Below are 15,580 nucleotides of genomic sequence, written 5' to 3'. Positions count from 1 at the left end.
TAAAGAAACTTACAGTGATAGATCGAATTCAGAATAGTGTCCATGAGAAGCAAATGAAATCCGAGATGAACATGGTCCATCTCATGAAGCCAAAGTGATCAAAGGTTCACACCTACCAAGAATGTGGCAGGTAACATTAAGTTAAGCTGCTGGAGCAGTAGAAAAAAATAATATCTGAGAGGTAACAAAGTAGGGCATGCTCCGTACTGGTGGTCAAGGGAGTAATTGGAAAAGGGGGCATAGGATGGGTGGCTGAGCATGAAAGAGAAATGGCAAGCATATTCACTGATGAGGGCATCATGCTATTATGACAGTGGGAGTTTGGCAGCTTCTACATAGAGACTCTCAAATGGGCTACAGTAAAAGGCAACTGTGGCCAAACGTATTCCACGATGGTGCGTTGTGTTATGACACCATAACATGGACGAATGTGCAGAGGAATAAACGAAACACCCATAGTCGAACTGCAAAAGGACAGGGATTGGCATGAACGGAGAAGGGTGGTCTGATCCGCTCTCCAGGAAGTACCACTTACAACACGTAGGACACTAAGGGGCAGGATATAGCATGCAGCCAGGTAAGACACATGTAAGGACCCAGAAACTTTTCCATCAAGCATGAGCCTCAGGAATTTCATAGTTTCAGCCAACAAAAGAGCAATAGGCCCAAGATGTGAAGACAGTGGAAGAAACCAATTGAGCCACCAGAAATTCATATGAGCAGTTTTGTCAGTGGAAAAGCAACAGCTATTGTCGAAGCTCCACAAGTAAAGATGACTGAGACATCGCTAAAGATGCCACTCCAGGAACAAGTACATGGAGAACTGCAATAGACCGCAAAGCCATTGATAACAAGGGAGTCCATAATAGGGTCAATGGCTATAGCAGAGGCGACAAGCAGGACAGAACCTTGAGGGACACCCGTTCTCCTGCATAAAGGTATCAGACAAGGCCGAACCACACGTACCTTGCAAATTTGGTCTTTTAAAAATTCCATAAGGAAATGGGGTAGGCAGCCTTCAAAGCCCAATTACTAGAGTACTGAGGATACCAGTCCTCCAGCAGGTGTCTGAGGCTTCCTCCAAATCAAAAGTCACAGCCTCAGTCTGCTATTTCCACGGAAAACCATTTGTGACGTTGGTTGACAGTTTAACAACATGGTCAACTACAGAACGATGTACTCGGAATTCACATTGTACAGTGGTTAGTAACTGACTGATGTTCATCAACACAACTTGTGAGAAAGATGGGGTGGTAGCTAGAAGGAAGGTTATTTGTCCTTACTGGGCTTAGGTGTGGGTATGACCGTACCTTCATATAAGCATCTGGGGAATGTGCCCTCTGTGATTCTATGTACAAAGGAGAAAGTGCCTGCCCACAAGAGAGATCGTCAGCAAAATCTGAATGTGAACATAGTCCAGCCCTGGGTTAGAACATAGGGATGAGGTGACAGCATGGTCAGCCTCAGTCATTGTAAAGACAGCAGTGTAGCATTCACGTTTCTGAGAGGAGAAGGAAATCACCTGAGCCTCCTCAAATTGTTTCTGAGGGAGGAAGGCAGTGTGATAGTGGTGGAGCTTGAAATCTCTACAAAATAGTGGTCCAAGACGTTGGAGATAGCAATAGGATTCACAACGACATCTGCTACGGCCAGGCCTGAAACTGGGGAATGAACTTCAGTCTCAGAGAGCTGACAGAGGTTGCCCCACAATGGAAGAGGGAGTGAAACTGTTAAAGGAACTAGAAAAGGGAATCCAGTAAGCTGTTTCCCTATTCCGTAAAACCCAACAGTACTGCGCAAGCAAGTCTTTACAACAAATACAGTTTACCATTGTAGGATAATGGTTAAAATGTAGAGAGCACATTTCCGTGTGTGCATTGAGTCATGGCACACCTCTGTGCACCAGGAGAACAGGACATCGTGTGGTAAAGAAGTAGACTGAGGTAAGGAACATTGTGAGGTGCAAAGGATAATGTTCATAAGCTACTCTACCTGGTCATCACAACTGGAGAACTGACTGATGTTCATCATAGGTCATCAGCGAAGAGTAAAGCTTCCAGTCAGCCATAGAGAGCTGCCAATTGGGTTTACACCCAGGTGGGGTAAGAGTCGGCAAACGGATAGTGCACAGGAAATGATCACTTGAGTACGTATAAAGAGAGAAGGGATCACTAGAATGACGGGCGAACTTGGCATTGCAGAATGAGTGGTCCAAGTGGGAATAGATGTGCGTGGAGTGTGGAAGGAACGTGAGTGGTCCAGTGTTTAAGACAGATGGGGTTGAGTTGAGCGAGACGGTCAGCCACGAGGGAACCTCTCCGACAAGTTCTTTAAGTGCCCCAAATTGGATGGTGAGCATTGTAAGTCACAGAGCAGCAAAAGGAGATAAGGGAGCTGACCAATAAGCTGGACTAAGTCTGCCTGGTGACAGCAAATGACGAAGGGATGTAGACGTGAAAAGGTGAAACGAGGAAAGAAAATGTGGACTGCAACAGCTTGCAGCCCACTGTTGAATGAGATGGTTTAGCTCTTGACGTATCCCAAATGAGCAGTATGACTCCCCTTGAGATGGAATGCCATCCTCAATGGAAAGGTCAAAGTGAACAGGAAGGCAATGAGAGAAGTCGAAATTTAGTCTTGTTTTGTTTCAGGGCAGAAAAACAACTAGGGTTATACGCGTCCATGTCAGAGCTATAGAACACGAAGACAGAAGAGTTAAGAATGACCACACGTCAATCCCAATCGACATAAGAGAAGACAGCTAAAAACAGGCATGTGGAGAAAGGTCTATAAAATACACAATAGAGAAATGGATGTCAAGAACTAAAAATTAAATGTCCTTCACCATATTGCTATGATGGATAAAAAGTAAAACACAGTCGACAGCCAGTGCGTCATTTGCTAAAACAGCCAATAACTCAGATGACACACAAATGGGAATATAAGCGATTAAAAAAAGGGCATTCTGTCAGGAAATGGTGGACAGTTAAAAGTTGGGTGCAATGTGCACTAAGCAGCAGGGGAGCACCTCTGAACAAATGGCGATGGCCTAAGAGACAGTGCCCAATACGCAACCTTGTTAAAATGATCTCCTTGTGGCTACAGGGTTGAAAGATCATCCAAGCCGCTGTGAGAGACTTAATAGCCCGGAGCTCGTTCCCATGAAAGGAGGACCAGTGGTGATGCCAAAGCAACACCGCCTGCTGACACAGGGCAACACAGATATCATCCGAGGGAATATAAGAATGAGCTGTCTGAAGTACGACGACTGCAGCCTTGGCAGCAGCATCAGCGGCCTCATTTCCTGTCAGTCTAACATGACCACGAACCCAAATAAACATCACAGTGGTTTCACCAAGAATGAGCTAGTGACAGATTTCCTGGATCTGTTGCACTAAGGGATGGGCGTTGTGCAGCATGCAGAGGCTTTGAAGGGCACAGAGAGTCTGTGCAGATGACACAATTGAAAGGTCTGTGTTTCTGGATGTACGGGGTGGCCTGATACAGGGCAAAGAGCACAGCTGTAAATACTGAGCAGTGTTTCGGGAGCCGATACCGAAAAATGTCAGCACCAACAACGAAGGCACACCCGACACTACGGTCAGTCTGAGAGCCATCAGTATACACAAAGGTACTATGGTGCCCTGCGAAGACCATCAAACTGAAGGTAATAGAGTGAGGCTGGAGTAGTGTCCTTAGGAAGCAAATGAAGGCCAAGGTGAACACATGAAGCCGAGGTGGTGAAGGGGTCACACCCACCAGGAACGTTGCAGATAGCATGAAGTTAAGCTGCCAGAGCAAGGTCCAAAAGCGAATTCCAGGAGGTAGGGAAGAGGGACATGCCCCATACTGGTGATCAAAGGAGTCATTGAAGAAGGCATGCATGGCAGACATACCTGCTGAGGGGAGAGTCACGGCGGTAGGACAGTGGTAGTTCAACACCTTCAGCATACAGACTCTCAATCAGACTAGTGTAAAAGGTGCCAGTGGCCAAATGGACACCACAATGGTGGATAGTGTTAAGACAGCGTAAGAGGAATGGACGTGCAGACGCATAAACAAATCACCAATAGTCACGTTTCGAACGGGCAAAGGACCAGTACAAACTGAGGAGGGTGGTCCGATCTACATCACAGGAAGTAACATTGAGGACAAGTAGGCTGCTGAGAGACAACATACAGCGGGCTGCCAGGTATTACATGCGGGAGGACCAAGAAAGTTTCTATTGAGCATGAGCCGCAGGAATTTCGTTGTTTCAATGAACGAAAGAGCAACAGGGCCAAGATATAAGTACGGAAGAAGCCAATTGCACCGCCAGAAATTCATACAAATGGTTTTGACAGTGGAGAAATGAATGCCATTGTTGATGCTCCAGGAGTAAAGAAGATCAAGACATTGCTGAAGACGATGCTCAATGAGACGACTCCATGGAGAACTGCAATAGATTTCAAAATCGTTAACGAAAAGGGAGCCAGAGATGCCCAGTGGGAGAAGTCATTATCTGGTTAGTGGTGATAGCAAAGTGGACGATACTCAGATGGAATCCTGAGCTAAAGGTATCCGACAAAGCAGAACCCACATGTACCTCGGTCTTTTAAAAACACCTGAAGGAAACTGGGCAGGTGGCCACAGAAGCCCCACATGTACAGCACATGGAGGATACCAGTCATCCAGCAGGTGTTGGAGGCTCTCTCCAAGTCAAAGAACATGGCTACAGCCTAGTATTTCTGCAGAAAACCGTTCATAACATGGGTGGACAAAGTGACAAGATGGTCAACTGCAGAAAGCTGTGCTTGAAACCCACACTATGCAGTGGTTAGTAAATTGCGAGACTCGAGCCGCCATACCAGCTGGGCAGAATCATATGTTCCATCTCCTTGCAAGCACAGCTAGTGACAGAAATGGGACAGTAGCTAGAAGGAAGGTGTTTGTCCTTACCGGGCTAAGGTATGGGTATGACAGTGGCTTCACGCCAGTGTCTGGGAAATGTGCCCTTCATCTGGATGTGGTTGTATGTATTAAGAAGTGCCTGCCTGCAAGAGAAAGTTAATGGAACATCTGAATGTGAACATCATCTGGCCCTGGGGTGGAGGATAGGGATGAAACGAGAGCATTATCTAGCTCTCTCTTAGTAAAGGCAGCATAGTAGCACTCATGATTCTGAGAAGAGAAGGGTACCGCTGAGCCGCCTCTGCTCGTTTCTGCAAAATGGTGGCCCGAAGGGTTGGAGACAGTAATCGGTTCCACAAGGCCATCATCTGATACTGTCAGTGCAGAAATTTGGGAATGGATCTTGGTCCTAGGGAGTCATCGGAGGTTGGTCCACCCAAGAGGGAGTGGAACTGTTGAAAGAACTAGTAAATAAAATCCATCTAGCTTTTTTGATGTGCACACAACTGTTTGTAACAAATGTAATTTACCATCATAGGATGATGGTTAAAAACATGGAGAGCACGTCTCCGTGTGCAAATTTTGTCATGGTATGCCCGAGTCCACCAAGAGACTGGTACATGGCATGGTAAAGAGAAAGTTTGCGGAATGGAAAGTTCTGTGGCATTTGTAAGGTATTCCACCTGGTCATCACAACTGGGGAAATGATGTTTGTTTTAGGTCACCAGGAAGGAGTAAAGCCTCCAGTCAGTTTCAGTAAGCTGCCATTTGGGTGTGGACGTAGGTGGGGTAGGAGTCAGCAAACAGATAGCACACAGGAAATGGTAACTAAAGTATGTGTCAGGGAGAACAGACCACTCGAGATGATGGGCAAGTTGGGCAGTGCAGAAGGATAAGTCCAAATGTAAATAGGTGTGCGTGGAGTCTAAAAGTCTGCGTCAAGGCAGAAGAGGTTAAGTTGTTGATGGAGGTCAGCCAAGGAGGTACCCCTCTGACAGGTTCTGGGAGAACCCCGAAGGGGATAGTGTGGATTAAAGTCGCCAAGCAGCAAAAAGGGGTGCCCAACAAGCTGTACAAAGTCTGCCCTGGTGACACTAAATTATAGAGGAATGTAAACTGCACAAAGGGAAAAAGTCAAGTGAGGAAGGAAAAGTCAAATTGCAACAGCTTGAAGGCAAGTAGTCAGGGAGATGTTACCCCGTATGAGCAGCGCAATTCCCACATTGGGGAGGGGGGTCAAAACAGACTGAGAAGAAATGCATAAGGTCACAGCAGTCACGAGGAAGCAATTTTGTTTCCTGGAGGCAGAGAACAAGTTGATGCTATGATGCAAAGAGCAGCTATAAATCATCCTTGTTGGAGTGAAGAACACGAATATTCCATTGGAGGAGAGTCACGGCAAAGAAAAAATGGAGGGATGTCACCTCGGTGGCTGCTGAATGCCACCCTTTGAAAACTTGCTGCTTCAGGGGACAGAGGAATGACGATCCTTCTCCATGAGGTCTACAGGAGCGTCAGCATTCTTCTGCTGTCAGCCTCTTGAGTCTAGTGCAGTAAAATGGCTGGTAATGTGCACCAGCAACACGGATGTCCGCCGAGTGAGGGTACCACACGGCGACACCATCAAAGAGGATCTTAGAGTTCCCACGACCATGATGCTGAATTTGAGGTCGCATGTCTGCATGGTCATGTACTTCGTGGAGTAAGAGATATCAATAACTGTACTGTAGGTACCAGATGGTAGAATGCAGGGTTTCCAACTAGCTAACAACTTTTTGTTTGGCTTTAGGGCGCAAAACTGCTATGGTCATTAGCGCCCGGTCTGTGACTTAGGAAACAATAAAAAACCGGAAATGGAAACCAGCAGCAATGGGAACGAAAGTCATAAAATATGAGAAACTAAAAGCAGAAGGAAGGCTTAAAAATCCACTACAGAAAGGGGTTGGTTGTCCCCAAAAAAAGCTTCAAATGACTGACGTCATTTCACTGGCACTAATAAATTCGAGAACGCGATCGGCTGAGCGTGCGTCATCTGCTAAAATTGACGATATATCAGGCGATAGCTGTAGACGGGAGCGTAACGGATTAAAATAGGGGCACTCAATTAAAAGGTGTCTTACCGTCCACAGCTGAGAGCAGTGGGGACAGAGTGGGGGAGGATCACCGCTTAAAAGATGTCGATGGCTAAAAAGACAGTGCCCTATCCGAAGTCTAGTTAAAATTATCTGCTCCCGACGACGCGTTCGGGAGGAAGAGGTCCAAGCACAAGGAAGAGCTTTGACGTCCCGCAATTTATTATGGGGAAGTGTCGACCAATGCGCGTGCCATAAACGAACAACTGTGCGACGTAAAACGCTCCGTAGATCGGTGAAGGGAATCGACTGAATAGCTGGCCGAGGAAGAGAGACTGCAGCCTTGGCCGCTATATCGGCCGCCTCATTCCCACAGATACCAGCGTGTCCCGGGAGCCAGAGGAACGCCACCGAGACGCCCCCCAGGTGGAGCAAGTGCAGACAGTCCTGAATCCGGTAGACCAGAGGGTGCACAGGGTAAAGAGCTTGGAGACTGAGGAGAGAGCTGAGAGAATCTGAGCAGATAACGTACTGTATCCGCTGATGGCGGCGGATGTAGTGGACAGCCTAGAGAACAGCGTAAAGCTCCGCAGTATAAACCGAACACTGGTTGGGAAGCCGAAAGTGATTTGGGGTGTCGCCAACAATATAGGCACTCCCTGCACCTAACGATGTTTTCGAGCCGTCGGTGTAAATAAATGTGGCGTCCGTCATTTGTGCACATAGAGCAGCAAATACCCGACGATAAACAAGTGAAGGGGTACCATCCTTGGGAAATCGACACAGGTCTCGGAGCAGGCAGATCCGGGGACGGAGCCAAGGCGGTGCTGTACCCCAAGTTGTCAAGAAGGTTTTAGGAAAGCGGAAGGAAAGAGAATGGAGCAGTTGACGGAAGCGGACTCCTGGTGGTAGTAGGGAGGAGGGGCGGCCTGCATACCCTACATCAAAGGAGGCATCAAAAAAAAGGTCATGGGCTGGATTAGCAGGCATGGAAGACAGATGGCTAGCATAACGACTCAGCAGGACCGCTCGCCGATTGGACAGCGGAGGTTCAGCAGTCTCAGCATAAAGGCTTTCCACAGGGCTGGTGTAAAAAGCTCCAGACACTAAACGTAATCCACGATGGTGAATAGAGTCGAGACGCCGAAGAATAGACAGCCAAGCAGAGGAGTAGACTATGCTTCCATAGTCCAATTTCGAGCGCACTAAGGCGCGATAGAGGCGGAGAAGGACCACTCTGTCCACTCCCCAGGAGGTACCATTCAAGACACGGAGGGTGTTGAGGGATCGCAGACAGCGAGCCGAAAGATAGGAAACGTGGGAGGACCAGCACAGTTTTCTGTCAAACATAAGACCCAAGAATTTAGCGACGTCTGAAAACGGAAGGTTGACAGGTCCTAGATGTAAGGAGGGTGGAAGAAACTCCTTTCGTCGCCAAAAATTTACACAAACGGTCTTACTGGGAGAAAAACGGAAGCCGGTTTCGATGCTCCAAGAGTGGAGGCGATCGAGACATCCTCGAAGACGTCGTCCACAAAGAGGGAGCCCGAGACATCAGGAAGGAGACAATCCATAATTGGATTTATGACGATGGCAAAAAGTACAACACTCAGCACGGAGCCCTGGGGTACCCCGTTTTCTTGGGAGAAAGTACGGGAGAGAGTAGTGTTCACCCGCACCCTAAATGTGCGCTCTGCCATAAATTCGCAAAGAAAAAGGGGCAGCCGGCCTCGAAAGCCCCAAGAGAACAGTGTGCGGAGGATGCCTGTCCTCCAACAGGTATCGTATGCTCTCTCCAGATCAAAAAATATTGCTACCGTTGGCGTTTCCGGAGAAAACTGTTCATGATATAAGTGGAGAGAGCAACAAGATGGTCAACTGCAGAACGATGCTTTCGGAATCCGCATTGGGCAGGTGTTAAAAGACTGCGGGATTCCAGCCACCAAGCTAAACGGTAATTCACCATACGCTCCAAAACCTTACAGACACTACTCGTGAGAGAAATGGGGCGATAGCTAGAGGGGAGATGTTTGTCCTTTCCAGGTTTCGGAACGGGAACGACGATAGCTTCCCGCCACTGTCTGGGAAAAGTACTGTCGGTCCAAATTCGATTATAAAGGCGAAGGGGGAAACGCAGACTATGGGTGGATAAATGCAGCAATGTTTGGACATGGATACCATCCGGTCCTGGGGCGGAGGAGCGAGAAGAAGAGAGGGCATGTTGGAGTTCCCGCATGGAGAAAACAGTATTGTAGCTTTCGTGATTTTGAGAGGAGAAAGCAAGATGTCGCACTTCCACTGCACATTTCTTCGGGAGAAATGCTGGCGGGTAATTTGAAGAGCTCAAAATCTCAGCAAAGTGCTGGCCCATTGAGTTAGAAATTGCGATGGGGTCCACTAAGGTATCATGCGTGACAGTGAGCCCAGAGACTGGGGAGAAACTAGGCGCGCCTGAGAACCGTCGAAGCCGACTCCAAACTTCCGAGGAGGGAGTGAAGGTGTTAAATGAGCTAATAAAGAATTCCCAGCTTGCCTTCTTGCTATCGCGGATGACGCAACAGCATCGGGCACGGAGCTGCTTATAGCGGATACAGTTGGCCAAAGTAGGATGGTGACGGAAAATGCGAAAAGCACATCGCCGCTCACGTATTGCGTCACGGCATGCCTCGTTCCACCAAGGAACTGGGGGGCGCCGGGGCAATTCGGAGGTGTGTGGTATTACATGTTCCGCAGCTGTGAGAATAACGTCGGTAATGTGTGACCTCATCGTCGACGCTGGGAAAGTGGCGGTCATCGAATGTCACTAGAGACGAAAAAAGTGTCCAATCGGCTTGGGCAAACTTCCAGCGTCGCGGGCGCATATATGGCAGTTGAGGCTGCAGTCTAAGGACACATGGAAAGTGGTCACTGGAGTGTGTATCATCAAGGGCGAACCATTCGAAGTGCCGAGCTAGCGGAACAGTACCGACGGCAAGATCCAAATGAGATAAATTTGTCGTGGAGGCAGACAAAAATGTGGGGACCCCAGTGTTGAGGCAAACTAGATCCGCTTGGTGGAAGACGTCTAGCAATAGGGAGCCACGTGGACAAGGATGTGGAGATCCCCAAAGCGGGTGGTGGGTATTGAAGTCCCCAACCAGCAAATAGGGGGGTGGAAGCTGACCAAGAAGATGAAGGAGATCAGCTCGTGCCATGGGTGTGGAGGATGGAATGTATACAGTACAAAGAGAGAACGTGTATCCAGAAAGAAAAAGACTGACGGCGACAGCTTGGAAGGAACTGTTTAAGGGGATTGGGTGATAATGGAGAGTATCATGGAGAAGAATCATGAGTCCTCCATGGGCTGGAGTGCCCTCAACAGAGGGGAGGTCATATCGGACGGACTGAAAATGAGGGAGAACAAAGCGGTCATGGGGACACAGCTTTGTTTCCTGAAGACAGAAGATGACCGGCGAGTAGGATCGTAAGAGGATCGACAATTCATCCCGATTGGCTCAAATGCCGCGGATATTCCAGTGGATAATGGACATAGGGTGAACAGAAAATTAAGGACTGTGACCAAGGTTGCTGTCAACTCAACGACTGCTCAGAGCTTGCGACCGACAGCATGGAATGGCATTCAGCCGAAGGCAGAAGATCCTGATCCATAGGTTGTTCAGGAGCAGCTCCTGCCACCAGCGATCGGCCGGTTGACCGGCCACCAGCAGTGCGCCTCGGCGACACAGAAGACGGCCGAGGGCGATTTCCGCCAGGTGGTGCTGTAGATGGGACACGCCTTGGCGGAGAAGGAGAGGAACTGGGTTTCTTTGTAGCCTTCTTGGAAGTATGATGTTTAGATGAAGGAGGAACCGATGGTTGTGAAGTTGCGGTACGTGAAAACTCTTCACGAGTAGGCTCTTTTTTCGAAGACTTGGTGTCTGACTTTTGGGCTCGAGATTTAGCAGAACCCGACGAAGGGTGAGCCATAGAGTGGGCAGGCGAAAGTGGGGAGGTTGAACGGGCGATCTTTGCGCTGGCCGATCTGACGACCGTGGCACTAAAGGTGAGGTCGCAAGTCTGCATGGCCGCCTCCTTTGTTGGCCGAGGAGAAGCAAGGACAGTGCTGTATTTTCCTGTCTGAGGCACGGTGGGCTGTCGACTGGCGAATAATTTTCGAGCAGCAAAGGTCGACACCTTTTCCTTCACTCTTATTTCCTGGATGAGCTTTTCGTCCTGAAAAACGAGGCAATCTCGAGAGGAAGCAGCGTGGTCACCCATACAGTTGCTGCAGCGAGGGGATGGAGGTGGACAAGCACCCTCATGGGCATCCTTGCCACACGTAACACATTTGGCCGGATTGGAACAAGACTGGCTGGTGTGACTGAACCGCTGACACCAATAGCAACGCGTAGGGTTTGGGATGTAAGGGCGAACGGAAATTATCTCATAGCCTGCTTTGATTTTCGATGGGAGTTGAACTTTGTCAAATGTCAAGAAGACAGTGCGGGTTGGAATGATGTTCGTGTCAACCCTTTTCATAACCCTATGAACAGCCGTTACGCCCTGGTCAGATAGGTAGTGCTGAATTTCTTCGTCAGACAATCCATCGAGGGAGCGTGTATAAACGACTCCACGCGAGGAATTTAAGGTACGAAGCGGTTCCACCCGGACAGGGAAGGTGTGGAGCAGAGAAGTACGCAGCAATTTTTGTGCCTTGAGGGCACTGTGTGTTTCTAACAACAGGGTGCCATTCCGTAATCTGGAACAAGACTTTACAGGACCTGCAATTGCGTCGACACCTTTCTGAATAATGAAAGGGTTGACTGTGGAGAAGTCGTGACCTTCGTCAGACCGATAAACAACAAGGAACTGTGGCAACGATGGAAGAACTGTCTGTGGCTGAGACTCAGTGAACTTACGTTTGTGAGCAGACATAGTGGAAGGCGAGGAAACCATTGCGGAAGAATCCCCATGATTACCGGCGTCTCCGATGGTGCGCTCCTCCCTTGTGGGGGCCCTCACTGAGGGCACTCCCGCCTTATGTGATTGTTCACACCTCAGGTCACACCTCCCGACAAACGGATGGAGGGACCAATCGACACTTTCGGAAGGTATCAGCTCGGGTAGTCACCCCTCCCTGGGCCTGGCCGTTACCAGGGGGTACGTACGTGTCCTACCTGTCTACCCGGGGCGGGGAATTACGCGTTACCCCGTCACCGGCTACGCATGGAAGTGCATGGGTCGGCCTTCAGACACGCACAGGGAGGAAGAATGAGACAGGGAAAGGAAAGAAGAGAGGTCTCAAACGCCGCAGCGGAGAAAAGGGTAAAGAGATGAGGTAAAGAGAAGAGGTAAGGAAAAGAGAAGGACAAAGAAAGATGAAGACATACAAGCAAGGAAGGCGAAGAATGCGGTACATTTACAAGCGTCCGTCTCCGGACGTAGGCACAAACCATACTCCCAGAGGGGGAGAAAGGGAAGGAAAGAGCCAGAAGTGAGGGGGGGGGGGGGGGGGGGTTCGAAGATGGGGGATGGGGAAGGATGCCGAAAGGGAAGGTATGCAGCCTGGAAAGGAAGGAAGGCCACATTAGCTCGGGGTCCCGTGCTCGCTACGCACGTATCCACAAAAGATTTGTGGATCCCCTGGAGGGTAGCTAACAACTTGTGAGCAACTGGATAAGGTGCTTTTTCCTTCACCCAAATCTCCTGGGCAGCCAACTCATCAAGATACATGAGACAATCGCAGGAGGCGGTGGCATGGTTCCCAGTTCAGTTGATACAGCAGGGAGAAGAAGGCGGACAATTGCCTCTACTTTTTTCATCGTCTGATGGATGGCAACGACACCCTGATCAAAGGGGAACATTTGGATTTCTGCTTCTGTCAGACCATCGAGCAACCTACTGTAAATAACACCACAGGAAAAATTCAGAGTTGTATGGGCCTCAACACACAAACAGGATAGCCAGCCATGGAGGAGCGAAGCTGCAAGTAGTAGTTGTGCTTGAGAATCAGAAGTAGTCTTCCAAGGAAAGTACCATTGTTTAAATGAGAGCAGGATTTCACAGGGCCAACAACTGCACCAACACCTTTCTGAATAATAAATGGAATAACTATAATAAAAAAACTGACCTCCTCCATTACATGACACTACAAGATACCGAAGTGCAGCTTCGAGAGCTGTTGAATCTGTAGCCTCATGCTGTTTACATTTCTTAGACTCAGATGAAAATGAGTGGCTCATTGCAAAAAAAGCAGCAGCTCCCATAATTGCCAGCATCTCTGATGGCATGCTCCTGTGCAGCTACTGAAGCATCATTTCAGAAACGCCAGATATGGCCTTGCCGTGGTGGATGGGCTTATGTAACTAATAATATCACACCTGTACACCCACCCACACTGAGCAGTACATTTTGTTTAATGTCAAGTGTACACCTTAGGCATTGTTGTGTGATCCATTTGTCATTTGTAGTTGACCCCTATTAAATTCTGATGCTTACAGGACCATCTATTGGTACATTTTTTAACTATTTATTTTTCCTCTGCCAAATGTGTTCTCCCTTCTCCGATGATATTCTGTTGCAATTTGACGTCATTCTGCCCAGTGGTGTTATTTCTACTGCTGTTTGAAAGTTTAATTATAACAACCCTGTAGATTGCACTGTGTGCTAAGTTTTGAAAACAATAAGTTACTTACAACAGCTAAAGAAACTCCATTAGGCTTGTGAAAGTAATGTTAGGCAGATAATTTCTGCTGATAGCATTTACAGAAAAAGATAGCCAACTGTGGTTCATTCCGAATGCTATTACTATTAAAAATTCACAAATACGTACAAGTGACCCATTAATAACTAAGAGATCTTTCTGACAATATGATATGTCAGATATGTTACAAGCTAAAATTGCTTATATATACACTAAACTTTCTATGCTGGAAAAATCTATCATACTTGTTTATAAAATGGCACAGTGCAACCCCCTATGTTAGAAGGAAAGAAACTTTTATTCCTTCCAAGTACTGTTATTTAACAAAGCAATCATCTTATAAAGTCCTTTTATTACAATAGCTGGGGAAGAAGAAGAAGAAACAGAAAGAAAGAAAAAAGACACACCACCTGTTACAGCATTAAAGCTATACTATACTATACTCACAGTACTGGGGTTAGAAACACACAAAGGCCATTACATATGAAACACTAGCTCAAACAGACAAAAACAGGCAAAAAGAGAGGATGAGGCCTTGTTGTGAAGACTCATTCTTCTTGAATGCCAGCCCACTGTATTAATGCATTTGCGCCCTGCTTGAATTTTACTCACAAAAGCAAATGAATCAAGCACTTTTTGGTCATTTCATCCCAAAACACAGTGAAAAACAGTGAAAAGAAGAAAGCATAATTTACCACAAGAAGTAAAAATCATAGTATCGCATGATGCGAACAGTACAATATTGTCACTTATTTGCTAACTCTTTTGTACAGAATAAGCATATGGCATCATTGTTTCATAGTTACCAGCTCCCAAGAATCTGCAAAATATTTACATTTTCATTAAAATAGCATCGAACAGTTAATTTCACCAGTATGTAGCCCAAATTTTTAATTAATTAGTTGTGATTACAACAAAAAGATGAGAATGTTACTGTGGCATAGGACATACCTGAAGATAACTAGAACATGCCTCAACTACTGCGACAACCTGAACATGACTTGCTGCCGACAGCACATCCTGAATGTTTGCCAGGTTGAGGGCCAGACGTGATGTGTAAGCATAGTCCAGTAACAGGCGCATTCCTGCTGCAGTCACACCGTTCAGACAAATTTCACTCTGGCGAGACTCTCTCATCGCATCCGTAAACATGGCACGAAAGTAGTCACTACATGATGCAAGTACCACTCTGTGTGCCTAGAAGTGAAGTAATATTCATATAGTACACCATAAAATTTGACTTGCAGCACAGTGGAAACTTACACGGCAAACAATATCGCAACATTGACACACTAAAAAAAGCATGTAAGGTATTTTCTCTTAATTGTAAACTAACACCTGACTAAGTAGGAAACGTAAAAAGTCTGATATCTATTTACACAAAAAAGCAAGAACTGGTTAATGCACATTATATATTTAAGCAGCAATGTCTGTCTAGATATTTTAATTGAGCAAACAATAGACGTGATTAAAATTGCAAGTTTCTTGTTTAGAATGAGCAAATACCAATACAAACTTACCAAAATGCAAAATGTTTCAGGACCTCGCCAACAAACTTAGAATGAGTGCTCACATACAGAAGATTTTTGTTGTTGTTAGGAATTTATCCTTTGCAACCAATCATTTATTTATAATTGGCATGGTGTGCACTGAACTCATTGTTAGCTTTTCTGTTTCTAAACCTTCAGAATGCATTACTCATTATTACAGTTTACATGTGGGTTGTGTATCCAATACAGATTATGAATGATCTGAGCTTGCTTACATGATTGTGTGTGTTACAGCAAAGTAAGGGACAATTTAAGATACGAGATACGACTGAATCAAATATAGACAGGACTATTTTTCCCCTTCATGCCTTTTTGTAAATTGAAAGTGGCGTGATCTCTGGTCTTTGTCACTTTTGTTTCCAGTGAGTTTTCTGCATGGCTAGAAC

General features: G+C 46.9%; 1 protein-coding gene across 3 annotated transcripts in view; it reads right to left on the bottom strand.

Annotated features, from left to right (window-relative positions):
• The window catches only part of LOC126465978 (kelch-like protein 26), a 332,331-nt gene that overhangs the window by 52,951 nt on the left and 263,800 nt on the right, over window positions 1–15,580 (bottom strand). For all 3 annotated transcript variants that reach the window (XM_050096350.1, XM_050096348.1, XM_050096349.1), the window contains exon 4: window positions 14,596–14,841. In XM_050096350.1, coding sequence (XP_049952307.1) covers window positions 14,596–14,841 — 246 coding nt within the window. The remainder of the gene's footprint in view (window positions 1–14,595; window positions 14,842–15,580) is intronic.

This window comes from Schistocerca serialis, chromosome 1 (genome assembly GCF_023864345.2).
Source record: "Schistocerca serialis cubense isolate TAMUIC-IGC-003099 chromosome 1, iqSchSeri2.2, whole genome shotgun sequence".
NCBI lineage: Eukaryota > Metazoa > Arthropoda > Insecta > Orthoptera > Acrididae > Schistocerca > Schistocerca serialis.
This window is presented reverse-complemented; position numbering and strand designations above follow the sequence as displayed.